At 41.0% G+C, this 17,263-nt stretch overlaps 1 protein-coding gene across 1 annotated transcript in view; it reads left to right on the forward strand.

Annotated features, from left to right (window-relative positions):
* Positions 1–391: 391 nt before the first annotated feature.
* PIEZO2 (piezo type mechanosensitive ion channel component 2) overlaps positions 392–17,263 on the forward strand; it is a 496,400-nt gene continuing 479,528 nt past the window's right edge. Inside the window, exon 1 of the mRNA XM_030549442.1 lies at positions 392–838. Coding sequence (XP_030405302.1) covers positions 775–838 — 64 coding nt within the window. The 5' untranslated portion in view covers positions 392–774. The remainder of the gene's footprint in view (positions 839–17,263) is intronic.

Below are 17,263 nucleotides of genomic sequence, written 5' to 3' on the forward strand. Positions count from 1 at the left end.
CTGATCCCCGCAGGGGCGGGGCCTCGCAAAGTTTTCATTGAGGTGGAGAAGTGTGGGCAAAGAGCAGCGCTGCAGCTGTGTCTGAGCGTCGGTGAGGGGCAGCTAGGCAGACAACAGGCGCGGCAGGACGGGAGAGGCGGTCTGCTTCCCCCTTTGCCTACCTACAGCGCTCTGGCTGCCGCGCCAGCGGAGGAGAGCATGCAAGCCATTTTCGAAGGATGCAAAATGCTAGCAACCTAGCATCTTGGGATGATTTTGCTCAGTGTACCACAAGCTGGGTCCTACGGGCCAGAAGCTGGAAGAAAGTGGCTGGAGTCCTCAGTGTGCCTGGGAATCTGTGAATCGTGACTCACACCGCTCCTCGGATATATAAACAGAGCGAACGAGAGAGACCAAAGCCTTTGGTGTATGACAGAACCGGTCGAGTGCGATTTAATTTTAAAATTCTGGTTCTCCTTTCTTGATGTGGGACACAACAAAATGGTTCTCCAGTAAGAAGAAGAAAAAAAATCTCCTCTAAGAAACCGTGCGTCTTGCAACTGAAGTCACCAGAAATCCAGCTGCTTCGGGATTTAATGGGCTCTTCCAAAGATGTTAAGGGACTTGTGAGAAATCTGCAGCACGGCGAGAAAATCCGGTGAAAGACAATGCTAAACTGCATTAGCGCTGTGCAAGGGTGGACCTAAAAGTTATGAAGTGGTACCTATCGTAACAACAAGCAAATATTGTTCTCGTTTATTTAATCAAGACTCGAACTAATCAGATCTTCAAGCAATGGCAACAGAAGTGGTGTGTGGATTGATCTTCAGATTGCTACTTCCAATATGTCTCGTAGCTGGTACGTGAATTTTGCTTTGCGTGTGTGTGTGTGGGGGCAGAGGCTGGAGGAGAAGGCGTTAATTTTAAATTGTTGTTCTTATCCGCAGCTACTCCAAAGGTTTCTCCATATCATTGTAAAACTGTTTTACCTTTCTGAACGCCTTACCTTTAAAATGAAATCATGTTTCTTTAGCAATCGTTGTTCTAGAGATGCAGCAATCGGTGTATTACCTCTTCTTTTTTCTTAAGATGCTCTATGAATGGGCTTCAGAAATCCCCTCTGCCTTTTTTTGAATGTTGTTGATTCTGGAATTACTTTGTTTCCCCACAAACTTTCATGTTTGCAGCTCATTGACACCTAATTTACATTTTCCTAGTGGATAGTCTAGAGCCAGTTTACAACTAACTCAAGGTACCCCACGTGTATTTGATTTCATGCAATATGCGAGGATAACAATCGTGGTTGTATCACTGGCACTGAATTGGTTAAGTGAAATACTGTGCAGTACTCTTCGATTTGCACAGCTCTTTACATAACCTTGTATCATTTTACTCGAAAAGTCTAGTGTATAAAAATCTCTACTTTCCTTCCGCCTCCTAACAGACGGTGCAAGAAATATTAATAAGATGATATTTTCTCGTTCTGGGCATTTTATGTTTTCCTTTTTGTTGAACTCAGCATCCTTTGAAAAAAGTAAATTTTTAGATTTAAAATAAGAATTGATGTTTGAGATACAGGTAGATGACTAATTTGTTTACTATTTTCTGAGAGTTTAATTATTAAATCATTTTACTAACAGGCAGCTACCTAAAAATGCATTATTTTGAGATTTAGAACTATAATGAACAGCTATTGGTGGATGGGTTGGTATTAATCCGTGTCCTCCTCTTAATTTGCAAATAAAACTTTGAATAAATTCACGATTACGTTTTAGATAGATTGAGGTTAGCTTTTTCGTTCTACCGAAAGAGAAAGAGATTTAAGATGACAAACCAAGGACGAGTTAATGAATGAGACAAATCTCGGAAATGGTGTCTTGAATTAGCCTTCATCAATTAACTTACCATCCATTGCCTAAATGCATGCGATAAATTTTATTTAAACTACCAAAACTATAGCGGGACTAAAGCGTCACCAGGACTTTTGTGGTATTTATACCAAAAATGCACTTAAGAATTATCAATGGTCTCTTAATATTTTACTGTATTTCGCCCACAACACGGAGAGATGTATATAGGTTGGGATAAATCCCTTTAGGGTATGAGTAGAACACGTTTCAAAGGTAATGTAGCATTCTACACAGCCCGGAGCTCTGCAGTTACACATCCAGTTTCGGCACTCCGCTGCCTTTTGAAGAATTATGTCTAACAGCAGGACGCGAACAGCTTGTTTCCTTAAGTTCAGTGTGGATGTGAGAGGCAGTCGCTTGTTTTACCTTTTTTGCGATCATCAGGCATGGGGACATCTGAGTAGGGCACTAGGAGGAGGTCTTTAATGGATACAGGTGAGGGGGAACTGAGACGTTTTGCGTAGTACCGTAACTCTGGAGTGTCCGATAAGGAGGTGTTTTACCAGAACCAGTAACTGAGGATGGGGGTAAATCGTTGCAAATTCATAGTTCGGAGAGATGCCGTAGTACTCAGACCGCTTTCTGCCTTCCTAAGCGCATCGGCTCTGTTTCCAAAGGGGGCGGAGGGACAGAGACGGACCGTTAGAAAAACACAATTACCCTACCCCAGGCAAACCTCCAGCACCGCTACAGGGCAGCTCCCCTTACAGCCTCTGACAAAGGGTCCAAAGACAACCACGCTGCAGGGCGGGAGGTGAGAGAGGAAACTCCCCAACACGACCCCGAGGAGAAGAGGCAGCTGCCCCCCGCTTTAGCGCAGCAGACGAAACCTCGCGGCAGCTTCCCTGCCTGCAGCAGGCGCGAGCGCGCGGCCGAGGGCTCCCGGGGGGTCGCTGCTGCCCAAGCGGCGCGCGCGGGAGCAGCTGTTGCGCTGGACTCAGTTGCCTCTCGAGCGCTCCCGGCTTGTGTCCCAGTGGCGGGAGGGGCTCCCCGGTGCCCGCAGCTGACAACGCCCCGCCTCTCCCCGGGGACTAAGGGGCCGAGCTCTCGGTGTCTCCCAGGAGGGTCTAGTCCTCCGAGGTGAATGGGTTAAACAGGTGCAACGAGTTAACACCCCTCTCAGCCGGGTAGCCGCGGCTCTGCTCGGAGTCAGCACCCCCCCGGCCCGGCAGGGAGCGAGTGGGGCTCGCCGGAGGGCAGCAGCTTGACCCCGCCAGGACTACGCCCCCCGCATCCCCTTTTGGTTTCCCGCTGCAGTGATGGGCCCCGCACGTGGGAGCGGCCTGTGCTCCGACAGGGAGCAGTGAGTCGGGCAGGGGGCGATGCAGGAAGCTTAGCCGAGCAGGTGCAGCCCCAGACTTCTTCCGTCATGGGGTCCCTGCAGCCCTCCCTGCCTCCCCCCGGACTTAGTGAATCCCGATAATGTGGAACTCCTCAGACTTCCCGCTAATTGTTCTGGTTGCTCAGCGGAGCCAATCCCAAGTATTGGGTCAGCAAGAGTCCAAACAGCGATCTGAGATTCTCAAGGTTAGTGGATGAGTTCCAGCGTCTGATCCTCCCGAAGCCTCGTAAACGAAACATCAGGCCGCTTTCCCTGCTTCTTGCCCACAGGGGGATCGCACAGAGCTATCTACTGTTGGGAGTGGGTTTTATGATTTTACTTTGTATCTAGGAAAAGTGGTCTTAAATGCACCGGAAGCAAAGCACTCTCTTCAGAAGAATAAAGGATCCCCTCCCATGCCCTTCCTCTGACTAATGGTGAAGGTTTCAAATTCTGCCACGAAGTGCACTATTTTTATTACTCACCACAGTATCAGCTAAATCACCACAACTGGGCTTCATCTAATCTATGAGGAGGGGAGTCCTAGGCCTCCAGTTCCTCCACCCCCAGGACCTGGGTCTCCACTGCCTCCCACAGTGAAGGAGCTCTTTCACTGGTATGTCCTTCATACCAATGAAAAGTGGGTGTAAGATGTAACCAAACTGGTTTTATGTTTCAGAGGTTTAGCTGTGTTAGTCAGCATCAGCAAAAACTAGGAGGAGTCCTTGTGGTATATTAGAGACTATTTGTTAATTTCTAAGGTGCCACAAGGACTCCTCCTTGTTCAAACTGGTTTTGACATTCATTCCTTTTGCATAGGTGTACATGTTTACAGATGGCACATGGTGCTGGAGAGTCAGCGACATAATCTTCTGTTTCAGTGTTCACAGAGGGCCACAGCTGCTCAAGGGCCAACCCGGTCTTTGAGATCTTCCTGCTTAGTCAAGATGACCTCCAAGACCTCAGTGAAATATGAACACATTTCCCTTCTATATATTAGCTGTAGATAATCTTAGAAACGGGGCCGACGAGAGGTGGGGAAGCTGGTGCAAATTATTGGGGCCTGATGGTCTGGAAGGGGGCCCGGCTTCCCTGGATTCATTGGCCCTGCTTAGCCGGTTTGCCCTTGCTGGGGGTTCCAAAAATTTTTTTTCACCGGGGCCTGAACCCGCTCTCGGGTGCCCTGGTTAGAAATGTGTATGTCCACATATCTCAGACTGATACGATAGTCTTTTGAGGATATCTTTAAGACTGGGAGGTGGCCTCACTTATGTGTGGTATATATAAGTGATCCTTGGCACGTAAAAGAGGAACTTGCAGAGAAGTTATACTTAAAGTGTGGAGGAGAGGAATAAACTGATGTAGTAATGGAGACTTCATATAAGCACAGAACAGCCATTCTGACACTGTAACATTAACCCTAGCATTGAAATGATGGCATTGTCTTTCTGTGAAGTGCTTACTTGTGTTGGTCTCTTTTTGCTATCCTCTTTGCATTGTGTGTTCTGAATAGATTTGTCTCTGAATCATTTTGCCATCATGATTTTTGGTAGCTTGTAATGTAGAGGTACCTTACTATCGTAGCAGTATCTCAACAGATGTGAATTGACACTGTTATGAGAAGTTTTAATAGTTAGATATCTCATTCAACTGCAAGGGGAAAATGTCCAAATAAAAATGTAAGGCATGATTTTTGGATTTCAGGTAATGGAAAGCTTTAGATCCCGTTTTTTGGATCCAGTGATCTTGCTCAGTTGGAGATGAGGAAGTACATTAAATAGGATACCAGCTGGATATATTAACTAGATCTGTTATGTTATGTGCATGTTTTAATGTTTATTAAGTGAGAATGCATTTCTCATAAAAGTGAGAATCTGCCTGTACAGCTCAACGTCATGTCACCACACTTCTGCTATTCTAGTACTCACTTGTTTATGAGCAAAGGTCACCATCTATCCCCAACCATGAGGAAGCCTATGGTGGTTTATGGACAATGGACAATTAGAGTTCTAATGCCAAAGTGATGCTTGCTTGTGTGTTTTAAAACAGACTTTTTAACCCATGCGTCTGCAGTTGGAGGGCTAGTGTGCTGTGACTCACTGTGCCTCCTAGCCCCATCTAAGCAGTACTTGTACCACAGTTACGCATAAAGGAGGAAAATAGTTTGTTCTCTTAATAAATATTTAACTGTTGCATGGTTAGATAAGCTGGATTTATTGATTTTTTTTTCACTATAGCAGAGTAGTGTGAAACTTGCTTATCTGATTGAATTTTTGACAGTGATACATGTAATCTAAATAGATTGAGGAAATAACATAACAGCTACATCAACTTGTTAGTGTTTATATATTTAAAAGTAAACATTTGTATATTAAGTTGAAAAATTAGTGTTCTCTAACTTTACTTTTTTAAAATGTATATACACTGCTGCAATGTTTGAGTATCTTCCATGTATTAAATAGTATTATGTATTAGTGTAATTAATATTTTGGGGGCAAGGACAGCAATGCCAAAACCAGTGTGTTGCACTGTGCACGTAAATCCAAACATGTTCAGGGGAAAAGAATAAACTGTGGTTTTTCTTGTTGGTTTGTTGTTGTTTGTTTTTTAAAGGGTTGGTGATTTGTATATAACAGTGTTTTTCATTTGTTTGTCTTGAGAATTTTGTATCTAATAAGTATCTATTAAAGACAAGAATCTCAAAGATGAAAATGAAAGATATTTTTGGACAGTGAAACCTCTGATGCAGCTGTATCTGTTTGTCACTACTAATTTTCCATAATATTGCTTTGGCCTGTGAAGTGTTGCAACACTTGCGTATAGTATGGCACGAGTGACTTGAATACAAGGTAACTCATTGTAATCCAAAGGATTTCAAACGTTCCTTACATTTAAATGCAATATTTTATAGTAAGAGACCATTCATATAATACTTTATTGTATAATTTACTAGTTGTCATAGTATCTTTCCCCAATCTGAACCTTAGAGTCCAAAAGTTGGGGTACCAGCATGAATTCCTCTAAGCTTAATTACCTGCTTAGATCTGATAAGCTGCCACCAATCAGGAATTCCAGTGCCTGATACACTTTGGTCCCCCAAAAACCTTCCCTGGGGACCCCCAAGACCAGACCCCCTGGATCTTAACACAAGGAAAGTAAACTCTCTTTCCCTCACCTGTGCCTTTCCTAGGATTTCCCTCCCTGGGTTACCCTGGAAGATTACCGTGATTCAAACTCCTTGAATCTTAAAACAGGGAGGAATGTCCCTCCCCCCTTCCCCTTTCTCCCTCACCCAGAGGCAAAACAGATTCAAGCTCCGTGAATGTAAAACAAAGAGATTCCCCCTTCTCCCCTCCCTCCCTGTTAAGTACAGACTCAATTCCCTTGAGCCTCAACAAGGGGAAAAATCAGACAGGTCTTAAAAGCAAAACTTTTAATAAAAGAAAATCACTGTAAATTCAAGATGGAATATTACAGGGTCTCTCAGCTTCTAGAAACTGGAAAAAAAGCCTCCTCCAGCAGAAATACAATTTAAAATACTTCCAGCAAACTACACGTTTGCAAATACAGAAACAATCAAAAGACTATAACCGCCTTTCTTACTAAAATACTCACTATAAGAGACTGTAGCAGGGAGATTGGCAAGAAAACTGGTTGCCCGTCTAGTCCCTTCCAGGACCCAGAGAGAACAAAGCCAAACCCCAAAAACACAAACAGGCTTCCCTCCACTGAGATTTGAAAGTATCTTGTCTTCTGATTGGTCCCCTGGTCAGGTGTTTGGTTCCCTGTTTGTTAACCCTTTACAGGTAAAAGAGACATTAACCCTATCTGTTTATGACACTAGTGTTTAAAAATAATCAGGAAAAAGAAAATGAGAAACCGTGGCATCGGCATTGAAAATCCGTAATTGCTTAATCCTGCCAACTATCTTGGAATCAGCATAAAACAGTTGTTTTGTTTTATATTACAAGTTAATTTGTTATATGCAGAATGTAGTGTTTCTCTCTCTCTTTCCATCTCTCTCTCTGCAGCAGGACCGCAGAATTTTTAAGAGCCTAATTATGAAATTAACCTCATGCTAATTAATTTGTCTAAAACATCTCAAAGTCTAAAAACCACAACATTGATACAGAGTGAGGTAAGCCACAGTTTTAGCTATTTCTGCTTCCAATTGCTTTACTTTTCACACACTTAATTAGTTTTGTAGACAATAAAATAATCTGATTTCCTGTGGGATAAAGGAATTTACCTAGAGAGATCAGCTTTCTTTGGTTTTAGCTAATTCTGTGGGATTAGGTGTGGGATTTGCTTGCACTCACACGCGCTTTCTCTCTCTCAAATAATATGTTAGATGTGGCTGAATTATTTTGGATAAATTATAATTTTACACTTTTGGGTTCTGGTCAGGATGAAAAGCGTAAGTCTCTGAAAAGCTGCTAGAATGTCAGTTTTTGTGATATTATTGGCATGACCAAAAGCAAGAATGACTGTAAATTATTCTGTCAGTTCTTGTAGACACAAGAGGTTCAGATTTTTTCAGTTAGGCATTTTTGGTTGTTTATCCAAACCAAAACTCTGAACTTTGAGAGTTTCTGCTCTAATGTAACAAAATTGTGGAACATAATTCATGTTAAATTCTCATTCTCCATTCAAGTAATGATGGAGACTCCTCATAATGATGTTTTGAAGATGATTTCTTCAGTATTTGAAAATAACATCATGGGTAACCTTTCAAAAGTGTTTAAATCCTGTTTTCAGAAATGACTTAGGAACATTGACAATGGGATATGTCACCTCTGAAAATGAGACTTAAGTTCTTAAATCACCTAGGCAGCCTTGCAAATTTTATCCAATGTCATTAAAGCAAAATGAAGCTAAGGGAACCACATAGATCAAGTCACTATTGAGCTATTCATATTGTTCCCGTAGTTGCTAAAATTATTTAATAGTCTGTGCTAAAAAGTGCTTTAGAATACAACAATCTCTTATGAGACCATCTATTTATTACCCCTTGGATTACCCTAAAGGAAGTATGGAGAACAACAGTCTAGAAAATTTTGATATGATTGAGGCAAGTCTATGGAGACAATGGGCCATGTCATGACATTGATTTATGAACAGTACTTCCCACTACTTTCAATGAGAGTAGTTGTTGAAAATTGGATGGTACGGTATGTTATTCTTTGAAGATAAAATTATTTATAATGCAAACCTGTGAAGGTAATATTAAAAAGTCAGGATGATGGCAAAACCGTTCTTACGCATTACTGTTCATAGCATCATAGTTTATGATGTTAAGATGATGTCAGTGATGACATGCTGTGAAGATAATGACAAAATATTTCAAAGCTACAGTGATCTTTAAATTGCGAAAATGATAGCACTGCTGGTTATTCCATAGTCACCTGGATTTTTGTTTACCAAGGTATTAAGAAAAGAACTATTCATTTTATTGTCCTTACAGTGACACATAATGGCAATAAAATGATCTTTGATGTACCAAGGAATGGCAAAGAAGAGAGACATAATTGTCATTTTTTTTATTGTTGGGAGGTGCTCACATAGTCTGGTGATGGATGCCAATATAAAAACTCAGCTTGACAGTATACGCATACCTTCCACGTAACCCCTTCTTTAACACAGTCTTCTTATAACACTTTTAAAAACTTACTCTTGGTTTTTTCCCAGCACACCCATAAAAATGTATCAATCAGATCAACAAAAAATATTTAGGAACTTAAGTAGCGTAAGGAAGATACAACACTGAGAAGCCACTTCAGCCAAACTGCATGTGAGACCCTAACATGTTTTTTTTTGTTTGTTTTGTTTTAAGCTTCAACACCAAGGAGGCTAATCCTGTTTCAGTTAAATCAGTGGGGGTTTTGTCATTGATTTCAAGGGGAGCAGGTTCAGGCCTTGGATTAAGCTAGTAATGGGAAGAAATGTATATTTCTGTAGCCTATCTGGAACAATATTTCTCCAACATTGTGGAAAGAGCAAAATTGCTCTAAATCTGTGTTATTTTTATTTTAGAGTAATGAAAATCCAAACATGAGAAAAACTAACAAAATATCCATGCAAGGGAGCATAGTGTGGTGGTCGTGATATAACAGTCGTCTTGAATTTGCTCACAACATTGCCTCCCAGCAGACAGGCCAGGAGATTCCTTTCATTTAAAGGTGCAGAACACACAAATGATAGAATCATTATCTCTCTCTTACATTTACATTGCTACACACACCACAATTATTAATCCCTAAATATTTAATAAACTATACCCAACTTCCGTCTCAGAAGATTAAATAGGCCAAGTAGATCTTGTCAATCACTTGACAAGATTTAGGAAAAACTTTGGAATTTGCAAGCAAGTTGAATATCTCCATGCATGAGATTAAACTGGGAATGAAATCAGGGGGAAGCTAAAAACATTAATGATGATCTAGGCACAAGGCAGTTCTGTTGTTCTCTTTCCTCTTTTCACATTTGTCAGAGGTTGAATTTGGCTATTTATTTTGCATACTGTACTCCAACCCAAATAAAAATGGGGAGGAGTGACCTGAATTGAATGGAACTATAAAAATCCATTTGTTTATCAATACTTGAGCTCTCTGTCATAAATACATTAGTCAGACCCATTTAGTACCTAAACTCCCACAATAGATTGTGGGCTGTAGTTCTTTAGAGACTTCACTTTTACTTATGATCATGTCATGCACAGGACTCTTGTTCTCTGCATTTAAATTACAAGCAGCAAATATAGATTGTATTCTGATTATCTGTGTATCAGAGCAAGCAATGCACAGTGTGACAGGGCAGAGCTTTGCATATTTTGGAAACAGATAATTCACTGTTTTCTTGTGGTGAGTGGATGAAGATTAATATTAATCTTCATTAAAGTACTATTAATTTTCATTAAAGTACTATTAATACAGCTGTAGTTAGACCCCTTGTGCTCGGGTCCATTTCTATATACTGTTGAAAATGTCTGTTATAATTCCAACTATCTAAGTCACACAAAAAAACCCAGCTGATGGATAGAGTTCAACACTCTGAACTGCTACAGCACTAAAATCATCATTTCATAGGGCAGCCAGGCTGGGTCATTTGTTGGAGCAGATGAATAGCAGATGATAGCAAAAGGAGGCAAATACCCCAGAAGTGTTGGCAGTGCTAAAAAAAAATAAATCAGTAGAGAATATCAGTTATTTGGATCTTCTCTGAGAGAGATTTCAAAGAATACCCTCCTTCCTTATGACAAATGTTGGATATTAAAACATTTTTCAGGCAGAGAGTTGTGTATGTTTGAGCTCCAATTTCTCCTCTGCCTTCCTTCATGGTAACAACAAGTCTTTGTGAGACTGAAATGCCTGGCTCTCTTCCTTTTACTGAGAAGGAAGTAACCTCTGGCATACCATGCAGTAGTCTAGACTAGTAGTCTACAGGCTAGATTCATAGGGGCGTAGCTCCCAACATTTCACGTGGGTAAAGCAGGATGCAGTGTCACTCAGGTTTGGCCTGTTCGCCCCTCTGTAGATGGAGACCAAGGGGTGGATAGGTCAAACCTGAGGGGTTGCAACCTAGTGTATGAGGTTGCACAGCCAAATACCACTTAGTTTGGGGGCCCACTTAAATGGGGGGCCTAGGGGCAAACTGCCCCTTCTGCCCCCTCCCCCCCCAGGTGGCTCCAATTTTGGAAAATGTTCAGCTAGGATGGAAGACTCTAGGAGTCAAAGCAGGACACTCCTATGAAACCTAGGACTGTTGGCAGGTCTGTAAGGTGCACTAACTTCTAGGTGCTCTGTTGCCTAGGGGAATTCACAATCCTGAGTTAGGCGCGTAGGCTCTCAATACAACACAGGAGGAGTAGTGCCTTAGATGGATGCACAGAAGCCAGAATAGTAAGTGTGGAGCTGCCTATGCTAGCTAATAGGGAATGCTGAGGAGAGAGGTGTGGTCTAAGCCCTGTCCTTTACAGGGATTTAGGTGCCTAACTTTGGTCTAGAGGGGGGCACCTCTCTCTGCCTGGGTCATAGCTCCCTTCTTGTGGAGTTACATGTCTAAATCACATCAGTCTCTTCTGAAGAAAAAATTAGGGAAAGTTGTTGTTGGTGCCCCCTCATGCCCAGTGCTTAAAGCACTCACCAGATATAGGAGACTGGGGTAAAAAAAATAAACCTCTTCTGCCTGATTCAGAACAGAGATTTGAACTCAGGAGTCCCACCTCCCAGATGAATGTCCTAGTCACTAGCCATTCTCTCTCTCTTGCTGTCTGGCTCGGTAACTTTTTAAGGATTTCATATCAAGTGGAGCAGGTTCAACAGGACAGACTGAGAGAGAGACCCAGTCGACAATGATTTCTTATAGCCCAGTGGTAGGTGGGGGAGCTGCATTCAAGTTTCTGCTCTGAATTGGGTAGTGGAGGGATTTGAACTCCAGATTCATCTGCCCTGGGTATGTGACCTAACCACCAGGCCACTGGGCATAAGGGCATGGGTACCATCACTCTGTCCTCTGTGCAGGGTAGGTGTGCTCTGAGAATGCATGCAGGGTTGGGCCTCGCTGGGGAGAAAGACAAGGGAACACCTAGCTTGTGGATCCTGCTGGGGTTTAACCACTGAGCAGCTTGGCACTATCAGGACTTAGGCAGCTTTGCATGTGCCCATCAACAGAAATGTAGGTGCCTATGGGGTCATCTGGCAGCTTGAGTGGTGGTTCTGTGAATGCCAGTGCCACCTTAATGTTGGACTTAGCGCTAGATTCACAAGGGGACTTAGGCACCTGATTGCCCCTTTAGATGTTTATGTATTTAGTTGTTTGTTGTGCTTATTCTGTGGATAATCATATTTGTACATCGAAGGATGACATTAAAAAGCCTTAACTAAAGGAAAAGGTTATCTATGGTATGTATGTGGTTTATGTGATTAAGCCTATGATTTTAGGCATTTCTGTAAATATGATTTGCTAACCACTAAAATGTGTTTCTCCTTTGGTGCTACAGCAGATGAGTCAATATTTATAACATAATCCACACCCAACTTATCCTCTGTTGCCAAATTATCCATTTTTCTATAGCATTGACTTTTTCAATATTCATAATACTTCATGCTATGATTATGCTTGGCAGGATTCAAATTTTATTTATCTTTATAATTTCAATGGATGATAATGTTTATTTTTAAGCTTTTTTAAATTTTTATATATTTAAATTTTCATAGTTGTGGGAAAATATGGGGGGCTCAAATTGGGCATGTCAGACAATAATTATTTAATTACAGTAAATATTTAGATTCAAAAAGTTAAAGCTATAACTGTTAAAACACAAATTGTCAACATCACATGGCAATACATACAAAGTAAACATCCTTTAATCAAAATCAGGGTTCTGAGGCAGTATTTTTCTTTCTTTGCCTGTCTAAGTTTCGGTTATTATTGATGGAACTATTTTCTGTTGGTTTGTGTGTATGGTGAAATTGACGTTTATTGATTAAAAAACCTAATCCTTCCAAGCCTAGCTGTGATCTTTTCAGCTCTCAAAAGCTAAGCAGGGTCAAACCTGGGCAGTACTTGGAGAGCAAGCCTTTAGGACAAGGATGGCAAGCTGTGGGGGGGCGTTCTGCCGGTCACCACGAGGGCGGCAGGCAGGTTGCCTTCGATGGCATGCCTGTGGAGGGTCTGCTGGTCCCCCAGCTTCAACGGACCTCCCGCAGGCTGCCGCTGAATTCGCGGGACCGGGGACCTCTTGCAGGCAAGCCGCTGAAGGCAGCCTGCCTGCTGTGCTTGGGGTGGCAAAATGCCTAGAGTTGCCCTTGCTTTAGGAGCCCAGGTGCTACTGGTAGTAGTACTGATAACACAGGAAGTGTCACTCTGATTTTTGATTCAGCATTGAAGTTGCCTCATTCTGGTGCTAAGGGCATCAGGTGCTGGGGATTGGTCTTTCTTTCCTATGAATCAGGTTATGATTTTAGCATTCAAAAATTAGAAAATGAAAAAGCTGAATTATTTTAAGCAGCCACCTTGCACAGATGTAGTTTCTATTTTAGATTTTATTAAATGTGTCTCTTAATACATTACTGTTAAACACATACCATAGAACATTTAGGATGTGCAGTATGGCTGAATTAATTGGCTTTTTCATTGAGACTCTCTTGCTTATTTGTTTCCTTTCTTGAGTAGTTCAAAAATCATAACCTTATTGTTACATTACAGTTACTATTTTATTTTGAGTATTAAATCCTTTTTTGCTTTTGTGCTAAGATATATGGCTCAATAATATCTGGTGATAGTGAATTCCACAGATTAACTCTACTTTGTATTAAAAAGGGAGTACTTTTTAATCTATTTCAAATTTGTTGCCTCAGTAAATTATTTGTTGGATGAGAAGTATGTATAATCACTTAGATCAGCAAAAATGTAATGTTTTCTTTACTCTAAAACATTGAAATAACATTTGCAGGGCACAAAAGCAACCATTAAGATTGACTGTAGAAATTACCAGCCATAAATTTTCGATCTGGTTGTCTGAGAAGCAAGGGATGCGACGTTACACTTTTAATTTGCTTTTTAAGCAGACCCTTGTAGTATACATGCAGTGTTCATTTCAAGAGATTAGAGAGAAGCACAGTGTCATGGTATAATTCCCCACTCTGAACCTTAGCGTCCAAAAGATGGGGTACCAGCATGAATTCCTCTAAGCTCAATTACCAGCTTAGTATTTGTAGCGCTGCCACCAACCAGGAATTCCAGTGCCTGGTACACTCTGGTCCCCCCAAACCTTGCCTGGGGACCCCCAAGACCCAGTCCCTCTGGATCTTAACACAAGGAAAGTAAACCCTTTCCCTCACCGTTGCCTCTCCCAGGCTTCCCCTCCCTGGGATACCCTGGAAGATCACTGTGATTTAAACTCCTTGAATCTTAAAACAGAGAGGAAAATCCACCTTCCCCCCTCCTTCTCTCTCCCCCTCCCAGACTCTTCCTGAAAGAGAAAGTAGTCCTAACACAGAGAGAAATTAACCTTTCTATCCCCCTTTCCTCCTTTCTCCCCCCAATTCCCTGGTGAATCCAGACCCAGTCCCCTGGGGTCTCACCAAAATAAAAAAACCAATCAGGTTCTTAAACAAGAAAAGCTTTTAATTAAAGAAAGAAAAAACAGTAAAAATTATCTTTGTAAATTTAAGATGGAATATGTTACAGGGTCTTTCAGCTATAGACACTGGGAATACCCTCCCAGCCTAAGTATACAAGTACAAATTAAAATCCTTTCAGCAAAATACAAATTTGAACTCCTTCCAGCCAAATACACATTTGCAAATAAAGAAAACAAACATAAGCCTAACTCACCTTATCACCTAGTACTTACTATTTTGAATCTATAAGAACCTGTATCAGGGAGATTGGAGAGAAACCTGGTTGCACGTCTGGTCACTCTCAGAACCCAGAGAGAAGAACAACCAAACACTAACAGCACACACAAAAACTTCCCTCCCTCAATATTTGAAAGTATCCTGTCCCCTGATTGGTCCTTGGGTCAGGTGACAGCCAGGCTCACTGAACTTGTTAACCCTTTACAGGCAAAAGAGATATGAAGTACTTCTGTTCTATTAACTCTTACTTATCTGTTTATGACACACAGTATGGCATTTCATCTTTTGAATTCATTCAGATATCTTCAGTTTAGAAGTTCTGTTGCAAATCAAGTGAAAATAAAAGGGGTGTGTGTGAGAGAGAGAGATCACTTTTTTCTTTTAATTATTATAAAACACAAGATTGCAGACATTACAAATTGTTTCTGCTCTTTGCAAGACCTGTGTTACTTATAGTCTGACGGAGCAATAACTATTTTTAAATTGTGGGTCAAATCCTGTCCTTCACTTCAGAAGTGTTGCATGAGGTTATACACTGAAATATGTAGTTTTTAAAGAGGAAAGTACTGTGGATTTGGTCTAAATATAGACCTTGGTTTGTGCATCTCTTCCTGGGTGTAGTCAAAAGAGGCTAAACAGTTTTCTTAATGGTGCTATCTTCACCCTCGCCAAACCTATATTAATACTAAAATTGCTGTTACCCCAGCTCCAAATGTGTACCTCACCCACATACTAAGACAATGTTGTTGGGTATGTGTATGCTTAGATAGTCTGGGGAAGATGAACTCCTCCTTTCAATAGCTTTTGTATATTAAAGAATTTTAGAGTACACATGTGGATATCTTTTAAAGACCTGTTTAGTTTCGTTAAATGCAGAAGAGATTGCAAAGAGTGAGATGAACAACAGTGAAAAGTGTTTAAGAACCAATATACTTTTCTGGTAGTTCAGAGCCAGCTTTATTTCCAGATTGATTTAATAAAATGGAAGGGCAGACTACAACAACGATTACACCAGTCTGTAATCTGGTCCTGGGTATCTCTAACACACAGGTACTCAGCAGCTTACTTGGACTTCATTTTAAGTCATGTATTTGTGAATTCAGTAACCTTTCTGATGTAAATTAATGCACTATGCAGAGCCAGCACTCGGCATAAGCAGACTAAGCAATTGCTTAGGGCTCCAAGCAGCTCAAGGGGGGCACCTATTTGTTTTTTATTATGTGGTGTGTGTATGGTTGGGGTATTTGTGCTTGGGTGGCCCCCAGTGGGCTAGTACTGGCATCATGCAAAACACATGTTTAATTATGGCTCCCACATTTAACAACATGTTATATCTTTCTCCTTTTCCATGTGTATGGCCTTGATGTAGTCTGTTACTGGTGAAGCTTGCTATAAACTGAGAATGGGATGGCCTGTAACCCAATGGCAAGTGAGGAGATTGCTATGTTATATCACAGGATTGTTTGTGTCAGAAGTTGGGCGCAGCTTCTACAAACTCAATATACATTGGCTTAATTAGTTGCAGAGGGTAATTGTGATGGATTGTGGGTTTACATCAGCTCAGCTCAAGTTGCCCTTTTGTTAGACTACTTCTTTGGGAGATGTTTCTGATCAATATGTGTGGGTGCAATGTATTTGATGTGCAGTTTTGTCATTATATTTCAATGGTTTAAGCACTTGCCTACTGTTCACTCAGCACTTATACTTGAGCATAATTACATGTTCCACGCTGATTTGTAGTTTTTTCAGATAGCAACATATAACACAGTCATGCTTTAAAGCTATTCCATGCACTTTCCCAGATACCACATCTCTTTTCGGAGATGTGTGGATTGCAGTGCATCTTTTGGATTATGTTTTTAGCTGGAGCATAGAATTCTAGTAGCTTGGCTCTAAACATCTGCAGGACACATACAGAATATTCAACTTAGAAGAAATTCTGTAGTTTTGGTCTAGCAACTCTTCTAAGTTTGGATTTATAAAAGTATATTTGTACCTACAGTGTTTGCCAGTGATATTCATGTGATACTTTGAATCACAGTCATGTACACATGAACACCTGAAAAATTGTTGCACCTTTTATGGCATGTGCATTACCTGCCAAAGCAGCTGCATGATCTTATTGCTGTTCTCCTCCTCCTTTCCCTCTCGCCAGAAAGTTTAACACTGGTCAAATAACTGCTTATCTTAGAAGACAAAGGTCAGTGGGGCAGGGCTAACTTATTTGTTAGTTAAATACTAGCCATGCATATTTACTGTATAGTGCTGTGTAAATAATAAATAACATTTCCATAGTTTTTTCTAAACTGAAGGGAAATCAATGAAATAGCTTTTAAAAAAAGTTTGGATGAAATGGCATTACTTTTTTTTTAAGTAGAAAATTGCAGTGTTTTTAAAGTTACTGTCTTGGGGGGGCAGGGGGCGGAAATTGCTAATCCTAATTATAGCGTTAAACATCAGTGTTAATGTTAAATCAGATCTGCCTCTGACTTTGTGTAGATCTCTGATTAATTGCAAAACATTTAATCTCCAAAATTCACTCTTTCCACCCCTTTCACACTGCCAAAATTTATGTCCAGTCTTTGGTCTCATACTTTTTCTGACCTGGATCTTCTTCATCTCTTCTTTCTTCAATCTCTCCAAATCTCACCTGCTTTGCCAGTCGTGCTCAGCTCCTTTCTAAATCCCTTCAT

The sequence above is a fragment of the Gopherus evgoodei genome, chromosome 2, assembly GCF_007399415.2.
Source record: "Gopherus evgoodei ecotype Sinaloan lineage chromosome 2, rGopEvg1_v1.p, whole genome shotgun sequence".
Classification (NCBI taxonomy): domain Eukaryota; kingdom Metazoa; phylum Chordata; order Testudines; family Testudinidae; genus Gopherus; species Gopherus evgoodei.